The following is a 22,581-nucleotide window of genomic DNA, read 5'->3' as shown; positions in this document are numbered from 1 at the left end:
TCGCTTTCGTCGCCTCCTTCAACACCTTAATTTTTCACTCCCTGCAACCTTTCGAGTGGGCGAGAGCCACACGCCACCTTGGCTCCAGGCTCAGGTTCGCGTTCACCTTGACCTCAGCTCGCTCCCAAAGGAGGTTACCCCCAGTTCGGTCTACCACTCCCGTTTTGTCGAACTTCGTTCGAAGTTCATTAATATGACCTTCATTTATACAGATGGCTCTAAGACCAATGACGGGGTCGGGTGTTCTTTTATTGTCGGGGCACAAAGTATCAAATACCGGCTCCATGGCCATTGTTCGGTCTTCACAGCTGAGCTCTTTGCCCTCTACCAGGCTGTTCTTTACGTCTGCCGCCACCGACATTCTGCTTATGTCATCTGCTCCGATTCCCTGAGCGCCATCCAGAGCCTCAGTGATCCATACCCGGTTCACCCTTTCGTGCACCGGATCCAAAGCTCTCTTCAGCAGCTGGTGGACGTCGGTTCTCCGGTTAGCTTTATGTGGGTTCCTGGCCATGTCGGTATCCCTGGGAACGAAGCTGCAGATGCCGCGGCCAAAGCTGCGGTCCTCCAGCCTCGGACAGCTTCTTGTTGTGTCCCTTCGTCAGATTGTAGCAGGGTCATTTGTCGGCGCATTTTATCGCTGTGGCATGCCGATTGGGCTGCACTTACAGACAACAAACTTCGGGCCTTGAAACCTCTTCCCGCGGCTTGGACGTCCTCCTCACGCCCTTCTCGGCGGGAGGAGGTAGTTTTGGCCCGGTTACGAATTGGACACTGCCGGTTCAGCCATCGCCATCTGCTGACGGCTGCGCCGGCGCCGTTCTGCCCATGTGGGCAATTGCTGACGGTTCGCCACATTTTAACGTCCTGTCCGGATTTTAACACACTGCGTCTTGATCTTGGCCTGCCATGTACTCGAGATGCCATTTTAGCGGATGACCCACGAGCAGCTGCTCGCGTTCTTCATTTTATCAACTTGACAACCCTCTCTAAGGACATTTGATTATGCTGTTTTTTTAGTCCTATGCCTGTCAGTCTGTCTTTTATCGTGTTTTCCGTTTCGTTGCTGTTTTAAACTTGTGACTCGTGGTGCATTTCTAACGTAGTCTGGGCACTAATGACCGTTGAAGTTGTGCGCCCTAAAACCACAAAAAAAAAAAAAAAAAAAAAAGAGAGAGAGAGAGAGAGAGAGAGAGAGAGAGAGAGAGAGAGAGAGATTCCATTGACAGCTTCTGCTAAAGTTGTTTACCTGTTTCAGGACACTCTAGCCTGCAGGGTATTTATTTGAGGAAGCTGGATTTCATTTTTCTATGAGGTACAGTGTTGCATTTATTCATATTTTGATACTTAACTACAATAAAATATGTTTGTATGTTGAGCTAGCCTCAAATTGTTTTTAAGGTTTCTAACATTTAGTGCCATAGTAACTCCCACAAGTACTTTGTTTTTAAAAATTAAGAATCGCATTGGTCAGTGTCATTTTGAATAGTTCTCTCCAACCATATACCAGGAGGGGAAAGAGGTGAAGGAGGAGGAATGAGGAGGAGGTGAAGGAGGAGGAGGAGTAGAGCATCACAGAATGGAGGAACAGCAGCATAAACACTCCAACATATGCTATACCTTCCTACTCCTAGAGCTGTTGTGGAAAAAAATAGATAATTGCATAGGTGTGTGTGTGGGGGGGATTGAGAGACATGACCTACAGACCAGCAGGCAAATCAGGATAACAAGTTGAAAGTAACCTACTACGTCCAGTGTAGCTAAATGAAAAATTGTCTTGGATATTAATAAACACAAATGATGAGAATGCACTTAAATGAACAAAAAATACAACAAGAAGAAAAAGTTATTTCACTCCGTCAATACATGATAATTACTTAATATTTTAAAGGTAAAGGAATAAGTGAAAGTGACACATCACCGAAATGAAATGACATATCTTGATGGGACATCCTCATATGGAATCAGGTGATGATATTATATTTGACAGTGGCAACAAATAAATGTGAATTATTTAGTTTTGGTGTAATATGTAGTCATATAAATACAGAATGGATACCTTAGAAAATATGTACTTTTTTGCTACTACATTGTCCGTGGCTACATTGCAGCAGATGCATCCAAAAACTTCAGAATTTGCACTTGAGAGTAAATTCATTAAACATTCAGGATGATGCTCCAAAAAAAAATCTGATCAGTTGCCATCTTCCGTAAATAATAGAAATAGTTTTAATAATAACAATAATAATAATAATAATAATAATAATAATAATGATATTTACTAATTCTTTGATAATTTTCTATAATAACATAGACTAATCTCTCTCACACACACACACACACACACACACACACACAAACAAGTTTAAAAAAATGGGTTAGGCAACTCTCCATCCACCATCCACCATCCAGCCCAGATAAGAACAGCTGTAGGAGACCTGGAAGTATAAGATTCAAAGAATTGCCTTGGATGGAGCATCATAGATATATGTAAAATTAATTTCATGTGTACCACAGGGAAGTGTGTTGGGACCCTTGCAGTCCATGTCATATATCAATGATCTTGAGGACAATATTAATAGTAAGCTCAGACTTTTTACAGATGATGCAGTTATTTGTAATGAAGTGCACTCTGAAAGAAACTGCACAAATATTTAGTCAGATCTTGATGAGATATCAAAGTGGTGCAAAGATTGGCAACTTGCTTTAAATGTTCAGAAATGTAAAATTGTTCCCTTGACAAAACAAAAAGCATAGTATCCTATGATCATCATATCAAAGAGTCACTATTGGACTCAGTCAAATAATACAAATAGCTGGGTGTAATGCTTTGTAGGTCCTATGTACTATTGCTAAGCAGGTCTAAGATTGCCATTCTGTCCCTTATTGACCAGTGTGGTATGGCAATTGAAGACAGCAAAATGGAAGTCAAAGTTTTAAATTTCATGTTCAAGAAATCGTTCATACAGGAGAAACATAGAAATGTACCATCATTTGACCATCAGACAGACTCCCGTATGGATGACACAGTAATAAGCATCCCTACCATAGAGAAACAACTTAAAGATTTAAAAGCAAATAAATCACCAGGTCCGGGTGGAATACCAATTTGGTGTTCCAAAGAGAATTCTCTGGCATTGACCTCTTACATAGCCTGCATTTTTGTGAATCTCTCACCCAGCACAAAAGTCCCAAGTGACTGAAAAAAAGTGCAGGCGCTCCAGTATATAAGAAGGGTAAAAGAACAGGACCGCAAAATTACACACCAATATTCCTAACTTTGGTTTAACTGCAGATTCGTTGAGCGTATTTTCAGTTCAAATATAATAAACTTTCTTGAGACTGAGAAGCTGATGTCCACAAATCAGCATGGTTTTAGAAAGCATCGCTCATGCGACACTCGGCTGGCCCTTTTCTCACGAGACAGTGCCAACTGTGGATGAATGGCAATGGGCAGATACCATATTTCTAGATTTCTGGACAGTATTTGACATGTTGCTCCAATTGCAGGCTTTTAATGATAGTATGAGTATTTGGAATAAGTTCATCAAAATGTGAATTGCTCAAAGACTTCTTAAGTAATAGAACCCAGCATGTTGTCCTCGATGACGAGTATTTATCAGAGACAAGGGTATCATCAGGAGTGCTCCAGGGAAGTGTGATAGGACTGCAGTTGTTCTCAATATATATAAATGATTTGGCACACAGGGTGGGCAGCTATCTGAGTTGTTTGCAGGTGATGCTGTGGTGTACAGTAAGGTGTCGAAGTTGAGTGGCTGCAGGGAGATACAAGACAATTTAGACAAAATTTCTAGTTGGTGTGATGAATGACAGCTAGCTCTGAATGTGGGGAAAATGTAAGTTAATGCAGATGAGTGGGTACAACAAACCTATAATATTCTAATACAGTAGTACTAGTGTCCTGCTCGACACAGTCAAGTCGTTTAAGTATCTGGGAAGAAATCGTTGCAAAGCGATATGAAACGAAATGAGCATGCAAGTAATGTGGTATGGAAGGTGAATGGTTGACTTTGGTTTATTGGGAGAATTTTATGGAATAGTGGTTCACCTTTGAAGGAGACCACATGTAGGATGCTAATGCGACCTATTCTTGAGTACTGCTTGAGCCTTTGGGTTCCATACCATGTCATATTGAAGGATGACGTTGAAGCAATTCAGAGGCAGACCACTGTATCTGTTACTGGTAGATTCAAACAACTCAAATGGGAATCCCTGGAGGGAAGGTGACATTCCGTTCGAGAAATACTATAGACAAAATTTAGAGAACTGGTATTTGGAGCTGACTGCCACTATTCTAGTGCCACCAACATACATTGCACGTAAGGACCACAAAGATAAGATATGAGAAATTAGGGCTCATGTGGAGGCATATAGACAGTCGTTTTTTCCTGCCTCTATCTGCAAGTGGAACAGGAAAGGAAATGAGTAGTGGTGATAACAGGGTACCCTCCACCACACGCTGTATGGTGGCTTGCAGAGTATCTGTGTGGATGTAGAAGTAGATACGAAATGATATGAAATCATAGCATGTAGCAGAATACATAATAGCATAATACAGGCCATTTCTCTCCTCTAGTGTGTGGGCATGGATCTCACTGTTCTTCTTAAATTATAGTGGATTCTTTGTGACAAATTTCAAAATCAAATATAGTATATTATGACAGTGCAGTTAAAATGCCTAGCTCCTTCAAGTGGGTGCAGTTAAAAGACCTAGCTCCTTGAAGTGGTACCTACATGACATCAATCATTGGTAAACCAGGTGGTAGACTCAGCTTACTGGTAGCATACTGGGGAAATGCAATTAGTGTACAAACGTGATTGCTTACAAAACACTTGTCCTAGAATATTCCTCAAGTGGTTTTGACCCCATACCCAGTAGGATCAACAAAGAAAACTGAACATATGCTGAGAAGGGCAGCATGAATGGTCACAGGTTTGTTTGATCTGTGGAAGAATATCACAGAGATGCTGAAGAAACTGAACTGGCAGACTCTTGACAATAAACATACACTATCCTGAGGAAGTATATTTACAAAAAACTGGCTTTAAATGATGACTAGGAATATACTGCAACGCCCAACTTATTCTTCACGCACTCATTACCTGATTGGAAAAGGAAAAAAACCCTAATAATTAGTACAGAGGGCACTTCATAGTGGTTTTTAGACTATAGAAGTATACAAATGATTGTTTTATCGAAATAATGCAGAAATGATTTTAGGTTTGATGTAAATTTTGCTTTGCTACCTGCTAGAAATTTTATGTTGTTGGGAAAATAAACAAAGATTTTTGTTGCTGTATATTGAACTCCTTTCCAAGCCACTGAGATCTTTGATGACAGATAATACAGGTCACATTTTTCCCTCTAGTGTTGTGGGCATGGATCTCACTGTTCTTCTTAAATTGTGATGGATTCTTTGTGACAAATTTCATAAACAAATATAGTGTATTATGACAGTGCAGTTAAAATGCCTTGCTCCTTGAAGTGACATCAATGAGTGGACACCACATATTATTCTTATTGCTTGCTTTTGTGCAATCAGTACTTCCTTTATAAATGGTGAGTTACCCCAGAAAACTATTCCATAAGATGTTATTGAGTGGCAGTATGCAAAATACACCAAGAGACTGACTCATTTGTTTCCAAGATTAGCAATTATACAAAGAGCCAAAGTAGCTGAACTTAGTTGATTGCAAAGTTTAGTAATTTACTTTCAGTTTAAGTTTTCATTAGTATGTACATCCAAAAATTTGGAACATTCTGCCCTATTTATTTTGACATAGTAACATACTTGTAATTAGTTCAAAATGCATTTATCATATATTTAAAAACAAGTATGTATTGTAGGCCCCTGAAGATGCTTCATAAATTAAAAAAAGCAAAATGCGTATGGCAACAAACAAGCTGCCTCCCACTTAGTTACAAAAATGAAATATGCCTCCGTGAGATTTGAAGCAATTAAAAACAATGGTAGACAGAGAAAATGACAAGTGTGTTTTGTTATGTGAAGTCAACTGTGCTATAAAAGTTGGAGTGAGCTACTTAGTCAGATACTGTGATCTCTGTTAATTTCCGCATGACAAAGTAAATGATGACCAGCTTTTTTTTGGTGGCTTGGGTGCTGCAGAGATCACACCATTCAGTCACACCTTTCATTCGCACATTTAGCTTTATAGCTGTGTGACAATTGAAATCTCTTATTGTAAAATTCAGATATGGCTATACATGGTGATGAAAATAAGCTTTAATTTTTCTGGATTTTACTCACTCAATTTATGTCGCTTATGTTCTTTTTTGTGCCTATAGTATAGTTGAATGATTCAGGAATATGCAATTCATTTACTTTATGAAGTCAGCTTCTTTCCTGAGTTTTGCAGTGTTTTAAGCTATATCCTCAACAGCTTCATAAACACATCACATTTTGTATGTCACAACACAAAATTTTGTACTTTACAAAGTGATAAGAACATTTTTATGTCATTTGGTTGATTGTTCTTAGTGGACCAAAATCCCATTTTAGTTCTATATCTCACTGTATCCTCCTTCACGCCCTTCTTCAGTGGTAATTTTATTGTCACTTATTCAAATGCTTTAGTTTTTATACTGAAATCAAGATTTTTGTTGTGCATAGGCTTGTTAGTTGCACTCTTTTTTCCACAAACTTCTGACATTTTCTACTAGTTTGGCATTCTTTCTGTACCTCATCTATTGTAACATTTGACTCTCCATTATTTTCAGATTTTCATTTCCTTTCGTATAAAATGAAACCTCATAGAAGAAGATGTGAATTTATCAAAAAGTTCCTCAGTGTGACAATTCTTGAATCAATGAAAATAAAAATTGAACAGTGTTCTTATAGTACTGTAAGGGACTTGTTCTATGAAAATACTTTCTGAGTGGTTCACAAAAAACAAACTCATTAAAAATACTGAAAAAACGGTGTGTGTCGATTTTCATTTAAATCCTCCAACTAATCAAATGTCTATTCAAGCCCAATTAAAAAATGATCCCCTAGAAAATGTAGCTGTCACAAAATTCTTGGGTCTTTGGATTCAGGAAGACTTAAAGTGGGACACACATATAAATAACTTGTGTAGGAAACTATCATCTGTGTGCTATGGCCTAAGAATTTTAAAGGCTACAACAAGTAAAACAACAGTACTGCAGGCATACTATGCACAGTTCCACTCACTAATCCGATATGGGATCATTTTCTGGGGATACTCAACTTACAGTGTAAAGGTTTTTAGAATGCAAAAAAGAGCTTTAAGAATAATTTGTGGTCTTAAAAAGATAGAGTCCTGTAAGTCCCATTTTACTGAGCTTGGTGTTCTAAATGTTCCAACTTTATTCATTTATGAAACTATCTTGTTCACTAGGGACTACCTCCTGAAAACAGGCAAACTGCTACAGAACAAAAGTGTACACAACTATAGTACCAGAAGGGAATCAAATATACATAAAAAATATCGCAGAACAACCCCCTATCAGAGGAACATAATTAACGTTGGAGTAATACTACACAATAAGATACCAGAGGAAATAAAAAATACTACCCATCCAATATTTAAAGCTAAACTAAAGGCATTTCTAATAAAGCACTGTTTCTATTCTGTCAGAGAATTTCTGAATACGTAACAAAATTAATTGTAGTAGGTACCTAATTATAATTGCTAATACTATGTATTATTGTAACTTATCTTTGACCTGTCCAATATCAATTGTACAATTTGTGCTATATGATAAAACTGGACCAATAAAAAATCAAATCAAATCAACTCTGAAATTTGTATCAATTGAATATTTTTCATAATCAGGTACGGTTAAAATTGAATAGTTTTCTTATGCCTAATGAAAAGTAAATGGATGAATAACTCATGCTGTCTTGGCATAATAAATATGAATATAATAGTTTTCTTATCCGCTGATGAGCAAATGAATAAACAGCATGTGTGGTTTCTCCCAAACTGTGTATGAATCTAAAAATTTACCACTGCAAGTATAAAATATGTATCCCTTGTTGCAGGTAACTGCAGAAACATGTGGCAGATCTTAATGCTGTGGAATGCAGAGCTCACGTCTGTCATCTGGCCATTTATATTGGCTTTGCTGATGTTTTTAGTGACTGTTGCTTATTTCAAGTACTTAAATCGTGATACTCATGTACAAATTCATGATGCTTCTAAAAAGCACTATTGGTCTTTTAATCACCCACTTACTAAGGTATGAGTCATTATTGTTTGTAAGTAATTGAACAGTGTTGTTGATTATCACTGTCAGTATATTTTTGTTTCTCTTATAGTCTGGTTACTGCAGCATTTGTGAATCTCTCTTGTTGACCAATCGCACTGCTGTTTGTGACTCATGTGGAGTTTGTGCTAATGTTGAATGCGTGAATCAAGCTAACAGAAAACTTAAATGCAAAGCCATTTCTCTGAAAGAAAAGGGACCAATAAAACACCATTGGGTGAAAGGTAATTTATTTTTATAAACTTCTGCTTTTGTGACTAAACACAAGAGATGATGAATGGTTCAAAATGTATGCCTACTCATTTTATATGTTACAACTACATATATTTTTAGTACTGATTTAAAAAAAAAAAAATTATATAATTATATTTGTTAAAAAATGTTATTTGTATTCTTTTTATAAGCTTTAATTTCATTTGGGTGTATGCTGTTACACTGGTGCGTCTAAGTTCACTTTTATTTAGTGGAATTGTCAAATGAGGGTGTAATTTAAATCGTGTTTTGTTACTGGTGCGATGAACAAAAGGTGTTGGATTGGGAGATATAGATGTAAAGAAGAAATCCGCATAGATTCTTAGTATTTCCTTTCAGATTATGACAACTATCGGAACAGTATTTTCAGTGGAAAATAGCGTAAAGGTCTTATTTAAGAGAAGTATAGGGACAGCCTTTTGCGCGGTTTTTACATGTCTTCAACTTCTCAAGTGAAACTCCCAACACTGCAACAGAAATCAAATGAAGTGGCACAGTATTTAGAGTGTTGGACTCATATTCAGGAGCAGAGCAGTTCAGAGCCCTCTCCACCACTACAGATATGGTGTTTTCTGTAATTTCCCTAAATAGCTTCAGGTAAATGCTGGGATGGTTCCCCTGAAAAGACGTGATTAGTTACCTGCCCCAATCCAAGTTTCTGGTCCGGCCCTTATTACCTCATTATTGATGGGACATTAAACCCTAGTGCAAATAAATGTTTTGCTACACTGGAACAATACTTTTAAGTCAAATTAGTCACACAATTGATATTGGTGATAAAATAGAACAAGTTGTGCTTTGAAATGTATCCTCAGCTGTGCTTTGAAATAGTTCCTGGCTCAAGATACTCCCCTGATTTGCTGCGAATACTGAGAACTTGGCAAGAAATAGCACTTATCTTCAGACAGACTAAGAAAGAAATCAACAATGTGTACCAGTTGGCAGACAGAACACAAGGAAGTAAACACTACACAGATATTCATTTAAAACAAATTCTGCAACACACAGTGCTTAATATGAATGAAGCTTAAGTTGTGGTGAATATAGTTACAGTTACAGGTAGGTTATACCATCATGCAGGTAACATCATCATCACCAAATTAAATGCTACTCAGATTATCTAATAAACTGTTCGTAAGGTTTGACTGACGTGTTTAATAAAAGAAAATCATGGCAAAAATAGCTTCATTATTTATTAAGGTTTCCTTCACAGTTGCGTATACTTTTTAATGGTGACTAGTTTTGAATGCTTTGTTATGTTGGCCTTACCTATGAACTAGTCCTTTGAATGTGCCATTGAAATTATGTTATAGTCAAACATTCGAGATTCCTGTAATGGTTTGAAAATGACATTCCTGACCAATGTCCACACAATGTTGCTTTGCCAAAATTCAACAGTTTTGGAACAGACTTTGCTGCATGTTTCATGCCCAAAACATCTGGAGGAAAAAAAAAAAAAAAGCGTGGTGTGAGCCATAGGATATGCCCACATTATCAGCAACCTCTCTGATGATGATTCGGCAATTTTTCACTACCATTTTCTTTGCTTCTTCCACATTGTTATCAGTAATTGATGTGCTAAGGTGTCCAGGATGGTCGTCATCTTCAACAACTTCTCAGCATTCTATGAAACATTGATACCATTTGTAAATTGTCTTATTCATAGTAGATTTGCCATAGGCCACAGTCAAGATTTTGGATGTGGTGCTGCATTTTGTTCCATTTTCCAAGAAAAATTTAGTACAAATTCTTCTATCTATCTTTTTCGACCCCCCAATGAACCATGGACCTTGCCGTTGGTGGGGAGGCTTGCGTGCCTCAGCGATACAGATGGCCGTACCGTAGGTGCAACCACAACGGAGGGGTATCTGTTGAGAGGCCAGACAAACATGTGGTTCCTGAAGAGGGGCAGCAGCCTTTTCAGTAGTTGCAGGGGCAACAGTCTGGATGATTGACTGATATGGCCTTGTAACATTAACCAAAACGGCCTTGCAGTGCTGGTACTGCGAACGGCTGAAAGCAAGGGGAAACTACAGCCGTAATTTCTCCCGAGGACATGCAGCTTTACTGTATGATTAAATGATGATGGCATCCTCTTGGGTAAAATACTCCGGACGTAAAATAGTCCCCTATTCGGATCTCTGGCCGGGGACTACTCAAGAGGACGTCGTTATCAGAAGAAAGAAAACTGGCGTTCTACGGATCGGAGCGTGGAATGTCAGATCCCTTAATCGGGCAGGTAGGTTAGAAAATTTAAAAAGGGAAATGGATAGGTTAAAGTTAGATATAGTGGGAATTAGTGAAGTTTGGTGGCAGGAGGAACAAGACTTTTGGTCAGGTGATTACAGGGTTATAAATACAAAATCAAATAGGGCTAATGCAGGAGTAGGTTTAATAATGAATAAAAAAATAGGAGTGCGGGTTAGCTACTACAAACAGCATAGTGAACGCATTATTGTGGCCAAGATAGACACAAAGCCCATGCCTACTACAGTAGTACAAGTTTATATGCCAACTAGCTCTGCAGATGATGAAGAAATTGATGAAATGTATGACGAGATAAAAGAAATTACTCAGGTAGTGAAGGGAGACGAAAATTTAATAGTCATGGGTGACTGGAATTCGTCAGTAGGAAAAGGGAGAGAAGGAAACATAGTAGGTGAATATGGATTGGGGGGAAGAAATGAAAGAGGAAGCCGCCTGGTAGAATTTTGCACAGAGCATCACTTAATCATAGCTAACACTTGGTTCAAGAATCATGAAAGAAGGTTGTATACCTGGAAGAATCCTGGAGATACTAAAAGGTATCAGATAGATTACATAATGGTAAGACAGAGATTTAGGAACCAGGTTTTAAATTGTAAGACATTTCCAGGGGCAGATGTGGATTCTGACCACAATCTATTGGTTATGAGCTGCAGATTGAAACTGAAGAAACTGCAAAAAGGCGGGAATTTAAGGAGATGGGACCTGGATAAACTGAAAGAACCAGAGGTTGTACAGAGTTTCAGGGAGAGCATAAGGGAACAATTGACAGGAATGGTGGAAAGAAATACAGTAGAAGAAGAATGGGTAGCTCTGAGGGATGAAGTAGTGAAGGCAGCAGAGGATCAAGTAGGTAAAAAGACGAGGGCTAATAGAAATCCTTGGGTAACAGAAGAAATATTGAATTTAATTGATGAAAGGAGAAAATATAAAAATGCAGTAAATGAAGCAGGCAAAAAGGAATACAAACGTCTCAAAAATGAGCTCGACAGGAAGTGCAAAATGGCTAAGCAGGGATGGCTAGAGGACAAATGTAAGGATGTAGAGGCTTGTCTCACTAGGGATAAGATAGATACTGCCTACAGGAAAATTAAAGAGACCTTTGGAGAAAAGAGAACCACTTGTATGAATATCAAGAGCTCAGATGGCAACCCAGTTCTAAGCAAAGAAGGGAAGGCAGGAAGGTGGAAGGAGTATATAGAGGGTTTATACAAGGGCAATGTACTTGAGGACAATATTATGGAAATGGAAGAGGATATAGATGAAGATGAAATGGGAGATAAGATACTACGTGAAGAGTTTGACAGAGCACTGAAAGACCTGAGTCGAAACAAGGCCCCGGGAGTAGACAACATTCCATTAGAACTACTGATGGCCTTGGGAGAGCCAGTCCTGACAAAACTCTACCATCTGGTGAGCAAGATGTATGAAACAGGCGAAATACCCACAGACTTCAAGAAGAATATAATAATTCCAATCCCAAAGAAAGCAGGTGTTGACAGATGTGAAAATTACCGAACTATCAGTTTAATAAGTCACAGCTGCAAAATACTAATGTGAATTCTTTACAGACGAATGGAAAAACTGGTAGAAGCGGACCTCGGGGAAGATCAGTTGGGATTCCGTAGAAATGTTGGAACACGTGAGGCAATACTAACCTTACGATTTATCTTAGAAGAAAGATTAAGAAAAGGCAAACCTACGTTTCTAGCATTTGTAGACTTAGAGAAAGCTTTTGACAACGTTAACTGGAATACTCTCTTTCAAATTCTGAAGGTGGCAGGGGTAAAATACAGGGAGCGAAAGGCTATTTACAATTTGTACAGAAACCAGATGGCAGTTATAAGAGTCGAGGGGCATGAAAGGGAAGCAGTTGTTGGGAAGGGAGTGAGACAGGGTTGTAGCCTCTCCCCGATGTTATTCAATCTTTATATTGAGCAAGCAATAAAGGAAACAAAAGAAAAATTCGGAGTAGGTATTAAAATTCATGGAGAAGAAGTAAAAACTTTGGGGTTTGCCGATGACATTGTAATTCTGTCAGAGACAGCAAAGGACTTGGAAGAGCAGTTGAACGGAATGGACAGTGTCTTGAAAGGAGGATATAAGATGAACATCAACAAAAGCAAAACGAGGATAATGGAATGTAGTCCAATTAAATCGGGTGATGCTGAGGGGATTAGATTAGGAAATGAGACACTTAAAGTAGTAAAGGAGTTTTGCTATTTAGGGAGCAAAATAACTGATGATGGTCGAGGTAGAGAGGATATAAAATGTAGACTGGCAATGGCAAGGAAATCGTTTCTGAAGAAGAGAAATTTGTTAACATCGAGTATAGATTTAAGTATAAGGAAGTCGTTTCTGAAAGTATTTGTATGGAGTGTAGCCATGTATGGAAGTGAAACATGGACGATAACCAGTTTGGACAAGAAGAGAATAGAAGCTATCGAAATGTGGTGCTACAGAAGAATGCTGAAGATAAGGTGGGTAGATCACGTAACTAATGAGGAGGTATTGAATAGGATTGGGGAGAAGAGAAGTTTGTGGCACGACTTGACTAGAAGAAGGGATCGGTTGGTAGGACATGTTTTGAGGCATCAAGGGATCACAAATTTAGCATTGGAGGGCAGCGTGGAGGGTAAAAATCGTAGAGGGAGACCAAGAGATCAATACACTAAGCAGATTCAGAAGGATGTAGGTTGCAGTAGGTACTGGGAGATGAAGAAGCTTGCACAGGATAGAGTAGCATGGAGAGCTGCATCAAACCAGTCTCAGGACTGAAGACCACAACAACAACAACATCTTTTTCGAAAGTAAAAATTGGTTGAGTGCTAGAAAAACATGTAATCTTTTTGTACATCAGCAATAAATTAAATATTCAAAACAGGTGAAAATACAGACATACATCAGGAACACATGTACCAAAAAAATATAATAAAATAAAAAGAAATTGAAAATTGAATGTATAAAGCCTGCAAAAATAAAAAAATTCCCATTTCTTTTTTATCTCACCTCTTATTGACAGTATATCTGCTGGTGTGATATTGAAACGTTCTGTGAGGCAATGCATCTACGGGTGGGATGCAGGTAATGTTAAAACTGCTTGAGCATTGCTAGAATCTTCCCAGCTGATATTTTGACCTTCTTGCTGACGCTTGCTTCTTGGAAGTGGCTGCATACTGTGGTGCACTGTCAAGCTATTACAAATTTAAGAAGAGTATTTTCCACATCTGTAAATCTTGATAATTGGCGGGTCAGTGACCGTGCCGTGGATGTGTTCTCTGATGTACTAGTGGCTCCAAAGTTGAGCAGGAACAGCATCTTATTAATACCTGTTGTTGTTGTTGTTGTCTTCAGTCCTGAGACTGGTTTGATGCAGCTCTCCATGCTACTCTATCCTGTGCAAGCTTCTTCATCACCCAGTACCTACCGCAACCTACATCCTTCAGAATCTGCTTAGTGTATTCATCTCTTGGTCTCCCTCTACGATTTTTACCCTCCACGCTGCCCTCCAATGCTAAATTTGTGATCCCTTGATGCCTCAAAACATGTCCTACCAACCGATCCCTTCTTCTAGTCAAGTTGTGCCACAAACTTCTCTTCTCCCCAATCCTATTCAGTACCTCCTCATTAGTTACATGATCTACCCACCTTATCTTCAGCATTCTTCTGTAGCACCACATTTCGAAAGCTTCTATTCTCTTCTTGTCCAAACTGGTTATCGTCCATGTTTCACTTCCATACATGGCTACACTCCATACAAATGCTTTCAGAAATGACTTCCTGACACTTAAATCTGTACTTGATGTTAACAAATTTCTCTTCTTCAGAAACGATTTCCTTGCCATTGCCAGTCTACATTTTATATCCTCTCTACTTCGACCATCATCAGTTATTTTACTCCCTAAATAGCAGAACTCCTTTACTACTTTAAGTGTCTCATTTCCTAATCTAATCCCCTCAGCATCACCCGATTTAATTGGACTACATTCCATTATCCTCGTTTTACTTTTGTTGATGTTCATCTTATATCCTCCTTTCAAGACACTGTCCATTCCGTTCAACTGCTCTTCGAAGTCCATTGCTGTCTCCGACAGAATTACAATGTCATCGGCGAACCTCAAAGTTTTTACTTCTTCTCCATGAATTTTAATACCTACTCCGAATTTTTCTTTTGTTTCCTTTACTGCTTGCTCAATATACAGATTGAATAACATTGGGGAGATGCTACAACCCTGTCTCACTCCTTTCCCAACCACTGCTTCCCTTTCATGCCCCTTGACTCTTATAACTGCCATCTGGCCTCTGTACAAATTGTAAATAGCCTTTCGCTCCCTGTATTTTACCCCTGCCACCTTCAGAATTTGAAAGAGAGTATTCCAGTTAACGTTGTCAAAAGCTTTCTCTAAGTCTACAAATGCTAGATACGTAGGTTTGCCTTTTCTTAATCTTTCTTCTAAGATAAATCGTAAGGTTAGTATTGCCTCACGTGTTCCAACATTTCTACGGAATCCCAACTGATCTTCCCCGAGGTCCGCTTCTACCAGTTTTTCCATTCGTCTGTAAAGAATTCGCGTTAGTATTTTGCAGCTGTGACTTATTAAACTGATAGTTCGGTAATTTTCACATCTGTCAACACCTGCTTTCTTTGGGATTGGAATTATTATATTCTACTTGAAGTCTGTGGGAATTTCGCCTGTCTCATACATCTTGCTCACCAGATGGTATAGTTTTGTCATGATTGGTTCTCCCAAGGCCATCAGTAGTTCTAATGGAATGTTGTCTACTCCTGGGGCCTAGTTTTGACTCAGGTCTTTCAGTGCTCTGTCAAACTCTTCACGTAGTATCTTATCTCCCATTTCATCTTCATCTACATCCTCTTCCATTTCCATAATATTGTCCTCAAGTACATTGCCCTTGTATAAACCCTCTATATACTCCTTCCACCTTCCTGCCTTCCCTTCTTTGCTTAGAACTGGGTTGCCATCTGAGCTCTTGATATTCATACAAGTGGTTCTCTTTTCTCCAAAGGTCTCTTTAATTTTCCTGTAGGCAGTATCTATCTTACCCCTAGTGAGACAAGCCTCTACATCCTTACATTTGTCCTCTAGCCATCCCTGCTTAGCCATTTTGCACTTCCTGTCGATCTCATTTTTGAGACGTTTGTATTCCTTTTTGCCTGCTTCATTTACTGCATTTTTATATTTTCTCCTTTCATCAATTAAATTCAATATTTCTTCTGTTATCCAAGGATTTCTATTAGCCCTCATCTTTTTACCTACTTGATCCTCTGCTGCCTTCACTACTTCATCCCTCAGAGCTACCCATTCTTCTTCTACTGTATTTCTTTCCACCATTCCTGTCAATTGTTCCCTTATGCTCTCCCTGAAACTCTGTACAACCTCTGGTTCTTTCAGTTTATCCAGGTCCCATCTCCTTAAATTCCTACCTTTTTGCAGTTTCTTCAGTTTCAATCTGCAGTTCATAACCAATAGATTGTGGTCAGAATCCACATCTGCCCCTGGAAATCTCTTACAATTTAAAACATGGTTCCTAAATCTCTGACTTACCATTATATAATCTATCTGATACCTTTTAGTATCTCTAGGATTCTTCCAGGTATACAACCTTCTTTTATGATTCTTGAACCAAGTGTTAGCTATGATTAAGTTATGCTCTGTGCAAAATTCTACCAGGCGGCTTCCTCTTTCATTTCTTCCCCCCAATCCATATTCACCTACTATGTTTCCTTCTCTCCCTTTTCCTACTGACAAATTCCAGTCACCCATGACTATTAAATTTTCGTCTCCCTTCACTACCTGAATAATTTCTTTTATCTCGTCATACATTTCATCAATTTCTTCATCATCTGCAGAGCTAGTTGGCATATAAACTTGTACTACTGTAGTAGGCATGGGCTTTGTGTCTATCTTGGCCACAATAATGCGTTCACTATGCTGTTTGTAGTAGCTAACCCGCACTCCTATTTTTTTATTCATTATTAAACCTACTCCTGCATTAGCCCTATTTGATTTTGTATTTATAACCCTGTAATCACCTGACCAAAAGTCTTGTTCCTCCTGCCACCAAACTTCGCTAATTCCCACTATATCTAACTTTAACCTATCCATTTCCCTTTTTAAATTTTCTAACCTACCTGCCCGATTAAGGGATCTGACATTCCACGCTCCGATCCGTAGAACGCCAGTTTTCTTTCTCCTGATAACGACGTCCTCTTGAGTAGTCCCCGGCCGGAGATCCAAATGGGGGACTATTTTACCTCCGGAATATTTTACCCAAGAGGACTCATCATCTTTTAATCTTACAGTAAAGCTGCATGTCCTCGGGAAAATTTACGGCTGTAGTTTCCCCTTGCTTTCAGCCGTTCGCAGTACCAGCACAGCAAGGCCGTTTTGGTTAATGTTATCAGTCAATCATCCAGACTGTTGCCCCTGCAACTACTGAAAAGGCTGCTGCCCCTCTTCAGGAACCACATGTTTGTCTGGCCTCTCAACAGATACCCCTCCGTTGTGGTTGCACCTACGGTACGGCCATCTGTATCGCTGAGGCACGCAAGCCTCCCCACCAACGGCTAGGTCCATGGTTCATGGGAGGTATTAATACCTATGTGTGCATATTCTGTCAATGTCCTTGTTGCACTGAGGGCAGGCAACCATATTGCCAGCAATCTAAAGCTTTAGTCACAATTAAATTTATTCTGATATTTAGAAATCTTGACTGCTTCTTTGATATTTAGAAATCTTGACTGCTTCTCTCACTTTTCATTTATTTTTTTTCACACAACAATTTTGCTAAAATGTAAACATTAGCAAAGTCTTTACCCTGATCGTATTTTACTACTGTAGTAACTGTGTAGCACATGAGACCTGTCCGAAGTACCCAATATGGCTTTGTTCATGAAGCCCTCAACTACAACGGTAAACAGATTCGCTTGGATCGCCACATAACAAGACGCAGCACGTGGTTGTGAATGGCACACTGGAAAGACACACAAGAGGATTGTTAGGTCTGTTCCACGCATTTATATGCATGAGTTACTGGTAGATTGCACAGTGTGGAGACCTCTCTACGTGCACGCCTCCCACAGGCAGTCTCCAGCAGCCGGCCTGCATTGACACAGTTGGCGCTGATTCAAACACACTTACACAGTGATGCCACCCTTGTCGCACACACACTAGTTGTAAGCTTGCCCAGGGGCGGTGGGCCCATGTGGTGTCCAATGACAGGACGAGAGAGGAGGTTGCCATTACCATCTCAACATTATCAGTAGGCAGGTCCCAGTGGGAGGGCAACAGGGCTGGATCCACCGGCGATGAAGGCTGGTGTGATGATGGAGAGTGGAGAGTGGTGAGGGGTCGGGGGGAGGTGGCCTGACTGGAACAGCAGGCTGTAGCAATGTATCCAAGGTTGGAGACAGGGTGGCACCCGGTGCCGGTAACCTGGAACCCCTGGATGCCATATGTGGAAGATGGCAGACAATGGGATGGAGGCATCTCCACAGCAGGCGATGATGGCCTCAAAGCAGAGGGTGGCGGGGCAGGCTATGAAGATGGGGGCAGCACCCATGAACTAGCGGCTTTCAGCAGTGAGTGAGGGAGGAGCTGATCATGGTGCTTGACACCAGCCCTTTGGCTACACAGACATCACACAGACAGCATCCACGGCAGCAGACAACAGTAGCCGGTGTCCAATTGGGCCGGTGGCGAAACCCTCTTGCGCATACCAGTAGTCTCAGCACAAAGCGGCCAGATGAACCCAACTGCAGCAGTTGCAGCACAGGCTGCAGAAGGTGGAGGAGCATGCGTGGCTGCCAGCTGTGGAGCAACTCAGCTGGGCTCCACTACCCCATAGACGTGAAGCAATATGTGCTCAGAAGACAGAGAAGGGTGTCATCCAGCAAATAATCCACAACAAAAGTTTTTCATTTGGGACTGCCATTTGATTGAGGATCAAATGGCAGAGCCATAACATGCTGAATGCTGTGACTGAAACAAAACAATTGAAAGATGTCAGAAACAAACTGGGGCCCATTATCGGAAATTAAGGTACAAGGCAACCTCACAACAGAAAAAATCCTTAAGAGCATATGAACTTGTGACCTCAGCCAATGTTGATGCACACAAGGGAATGTAAGGGAACTGGGAAAATGCATCCACAATCAAAAGGCAATAGGAACTCAAGAAGGGACCTCAAAGACTACATGATGGTGTCCCCATCGCTGGTGTGGAGTGGGTCAGGGTGACAGAGATGCCCTAGAAGCCATTTGTTGGGCACATTGCTCACAAGCTGTGACAAAATGAACAATTTCACCATCAATCGCCGGTCAAAAACCATCCCTCCTATCTAACTGTTTAGTGCACAAAATTCCCCAATGGCCCTGGTGGAGAAGGCATAGAACCTCGCACCATAATGCAGTGGGAATGACTACTCTGGGAGAGAGCCCTTCTGTGGACAGCAGCAAAACACTATCAAAAACAGAGAGGTGATACCATAAGGAAAAATAGTTATGCAGAGGGTCTGAAGCCAACTTGGCAGTTTATGTGCCCAGCCCTGTTGCACAGACCAAACCACCTGGTGGAGACCCAGGTGTGCAGCAACAGCAGCTGCTGCGTGCAATCTTATAATTGGGAAACCCTTACCCGCAGCCTGTGTTTCACTGTCAAGATGGAAGCAAAGCAATTCTTCATGATCAAAGTCGAGATCAGGACCCACAGGAAGATGGGACAAGACGTGGGTCAAAAATTGATTTCATAATTGTAGAGAGACAAGAATAGCATCCAGCATTGGAGGCAATGTGCTGCCTTGTCAGGCAAGGAAGTGTCAGGGTTAAACAAGGAAACCAACCGTTTATGGAGAGGCAAAACCAACAGGTCATTCAAAGCCATCAGCATACTGGTGCATGAGGACAATAATGAGGCTGTAGTGTGAGGTATCAGTTGTCAAAACTGTATGCTGGTCCAGAAGGAACGTAGCTAAACAAGGAGCTGAGAGTAGTCTGGATTTCCATTTGAAAAGCACATTCCGAATCCTGGCTCCAGCAAAAAGGCACATTCTTGCATAACAAGGCATGTGATGGGTGGGCCGAGGTGGCCACCCCTGACAGAAATTTATGCTAAGAGGCTGTCTTCCCTAGGGAGGCCTCAAGCTCCTTTGTGGACGAGGGGCAAGGCATAGATGTAAAAGCAAAGATGTGGTCTGGCAGAGGGTGCACCCCATCCTGCGAGACTTTAAACCCCAAATAAACAATAGGTTAAAAACACTGCGCAAATATTGATAAGACCAAAAGGAGTATTCAAAACCAGAACTCGCACAGACTTTCATCCACAGGAACCTGCAGATATGCTTCAGACAAATCAATTTTAGAAAAGTGCTGGCCATCTGATAATTTCACCAAGAGTTCCTCCTGGTGTGGGAGAGGATATGTATCCATGTTCGACTGCACTTTTGACACTAGTACTGAAGTCGCCACAGAGGCTAAGTTTCCCCGACTGTTTCTAAGCTACAACTAGTGGAGACGACCGTTTACTAGCCATAACAGGTTGCACACCTGTAGAGATTGAAGTCTGTCCAATTCTCCTTTCACTTGATCTTTCAGGGGCCCATGACAGTATTCACACGACAAAAATGAGGTCAAGCTGTGGATTTTAAAGAAATATGAGCAGAAAAGTACGTAGCACACCCTATATCTTCCGAAAACAAATCGGAAAACTCCTCACTCTGTGTTTCCAACTGAGAATACAGTACCTGATCGGATACAAGGTGAACTGCATCGATGATAGAAAATCCAAATGCCTGAAATGCATCCATCCCAAACAAGTTCTCAACACTGGCATCCGCCACTGCCGAAAATGTAATAGAACAAACCATTGACTTGTGAGAGGCAAATACCATAAATTGTCCCAAGTGTGCAATATTCTGTTTGTTTTAAATGACCAGCTTCCGCATGACTGGTATCACTGGCAGAGAGCCTAAACTCAGATAGGTTTAAGAATTGAATAACGTCGTTGCAGCACCCATGTTGACCTGTAGCCAAGCACTTGACAAAAAATACTTAATTCAGTAAACAAGTCACAAGCATTGGAGTCACACAGTTTACATCCATGTCCATATCCTGAGCAACTGTCAGTGAACTTCACACGGAGGCGATGTGGCTTTTCTTCCGGCACTTAGGGTGTGCCAAAAGTTCATCCTGGACAAAACAGAAAGGACAAGATGGTAACAGAGAATGTCGACGCTGGTGCTGTGGCAGTTGTGGTTGCGACTACTTAGCCTGGCCTTAGTCAGCTTGGCGTTGGGCCTGCATGTTTACCACTGCCTCTGCCGCTGCCTCATGTAAGCTATCTCTCAACCTAGTGGGCACATCATGCGACACTACTGCCACATCACCCCATGCTTCAACTTGGCTACCTGCCACCCGACAAACTTCAAAAGAGTGTGCTATTTGCAAAACTTTAGCCAACAGGTGGTTTTCACAGAATAATGCCTCCTGACGTACTTCCTTGTCCGGAGCTAAACAGATAACTTGTGTCGCACACCATAAGAGTCTGCATGAGAATCATTATGGACATCAGTAACAAATTGACACTTACAGCTAAGATCGTGAAGTTCAGCTGCCCAGGAGCTGTACGACTGGTTTAGTTTATTCCGGCATCGGTAGACTTCAACTCACATCGCTGTGACATGCGTTTGCTTGTGATAGTAGTTGAACAATAAACTGCACATGTGATCAAAATAAATGCTACTGTTTCTTGTAAAGGAGCAAGTTGACAAGTAAGTGATACACCTTAAGTGGACTGCATAAGAGGAAGAAGGCTTGGCACAATTCTAGTTTGTGGCACCAAAAGCCAAAAAGTGCTGTCTGAATCTTTTTTCGTAAGCATTCTAATCCTCGGCAGACTCATCATATGAAGGGAACGTATGTGAATGGGTCAGTGGAATGGTACCCTGTCTGTTAATGGAAACCGCAATGTGGTCACAGCCAAAGTAAGCTGTTCAGTCAGGATTGGTAGCTCGGCATCCATAATGAATAAACCTAATGAAACCATATGTAAAGATGGCACATGCAGAAACCATTCTAAACTCATTGCCAATGCTGTAACTAAGTAGTACATGAGACCAGTCCAAATTAACCCAAATGTAGCTTTATTCATGAAGTACTCAACGACAACGGAAAACAGACTCCTGTGAATCCCCACACAGTAAGACATCTTTTTTAGGGATTATGATCAGCCACCAGTAATCATCACAGGCTCACCATGTGCTATCTTTGTTCCTCGCAAGGCCCACACGAGAGGGCTAAGGACTCTGTAATTTCACAGCATTTCTCCCTTTCTTCTGAATAATTGATGGCCTGCAGTTGATCAGACTGGACTGGTTCAGCTGTCCCTATGCATTACTCTTAGGGATGAATTCTGGCTGTTCATGTCAGTTGGTGACCCAGGGCTCTCCTTGTTGACTTCTAATAGTTACTGACACATCGAGTTATTTTGTGAGGGGGAGAACTTTTTTGCAATGTACTAGAGCTCGTCAGAACTCATCTTGTTGTTTGTGGGATAATAGCATCTCCAGTGGTAGACAGTATTCTAGTACAATCTTCGTTGCATGAACTTTTTGGAGTAAGTTTGTCAAACTGGAGCTCCAATATTCCATTAATTGTGATATGCACAAGATGTCCACCTCAAGGATGATAATATAGCTGCGTTTTGCTACAAGGAATTTTTTGGAGGACTGTGTTCTTTCATTGATAGTTATTCTCATGACGGAAATTCCAGTTG

The 22,581-nt window shown here is 40.5% G+C and overlaps 1 protein-coding gene across 11 annotated transcripts in view; it reads left to right on the top strand.

The window, feature by feature from the left end:
* Positions 1-22,581, top strand: part of LOC126457959 (diacylglycerol kinase epsilon) — a 199,868-nt gene that overhangs the window by 22,177 nt on the left and 155,110 nt on the right. For 9 of the 11 annotated variants that reach the window (XM_050094706.1, XM_050094707.1, XM_050094709.1 and 6 more), the window contains 2 exons: positions 8,049-8,245; positions 8,325-8,496. In XM_050094706.1, the coding sequence (XP_049950663.1) occupies positions 8,049-8,245; positions 8,325-8,496 (369 nt within the window). Of the gene's footprint in view, positions 1-1,258; positions 1,316-8,048; positions 8,246-8,324; positions 8,497-22,581 lie in introns of all 11 variants that reach the window. The other 2 variants (XM_050094713.1, XM_050094715.1) reach the window with 1 other exon arrangement.

Source organism: Schistocerca serialis, chromosome 2 (assembly GCF_023864345.2).
Source record: "Schistocerca serialis cubense isolate TAMUIC-IGC-003099 chromosome 2, iqSchSeri2.2, whole genome shotgun sequence".
NCBI lineage: Eukaryota > Metazoa > Arthropoda > Insecta > Orthoptera > Acrididae > Schistocerca > Schistocerca serialis.
Note: the sequence above shows the minus strand (reverse complement) of the source record. Positions and strands in the feature narration are given on the sequence as shown.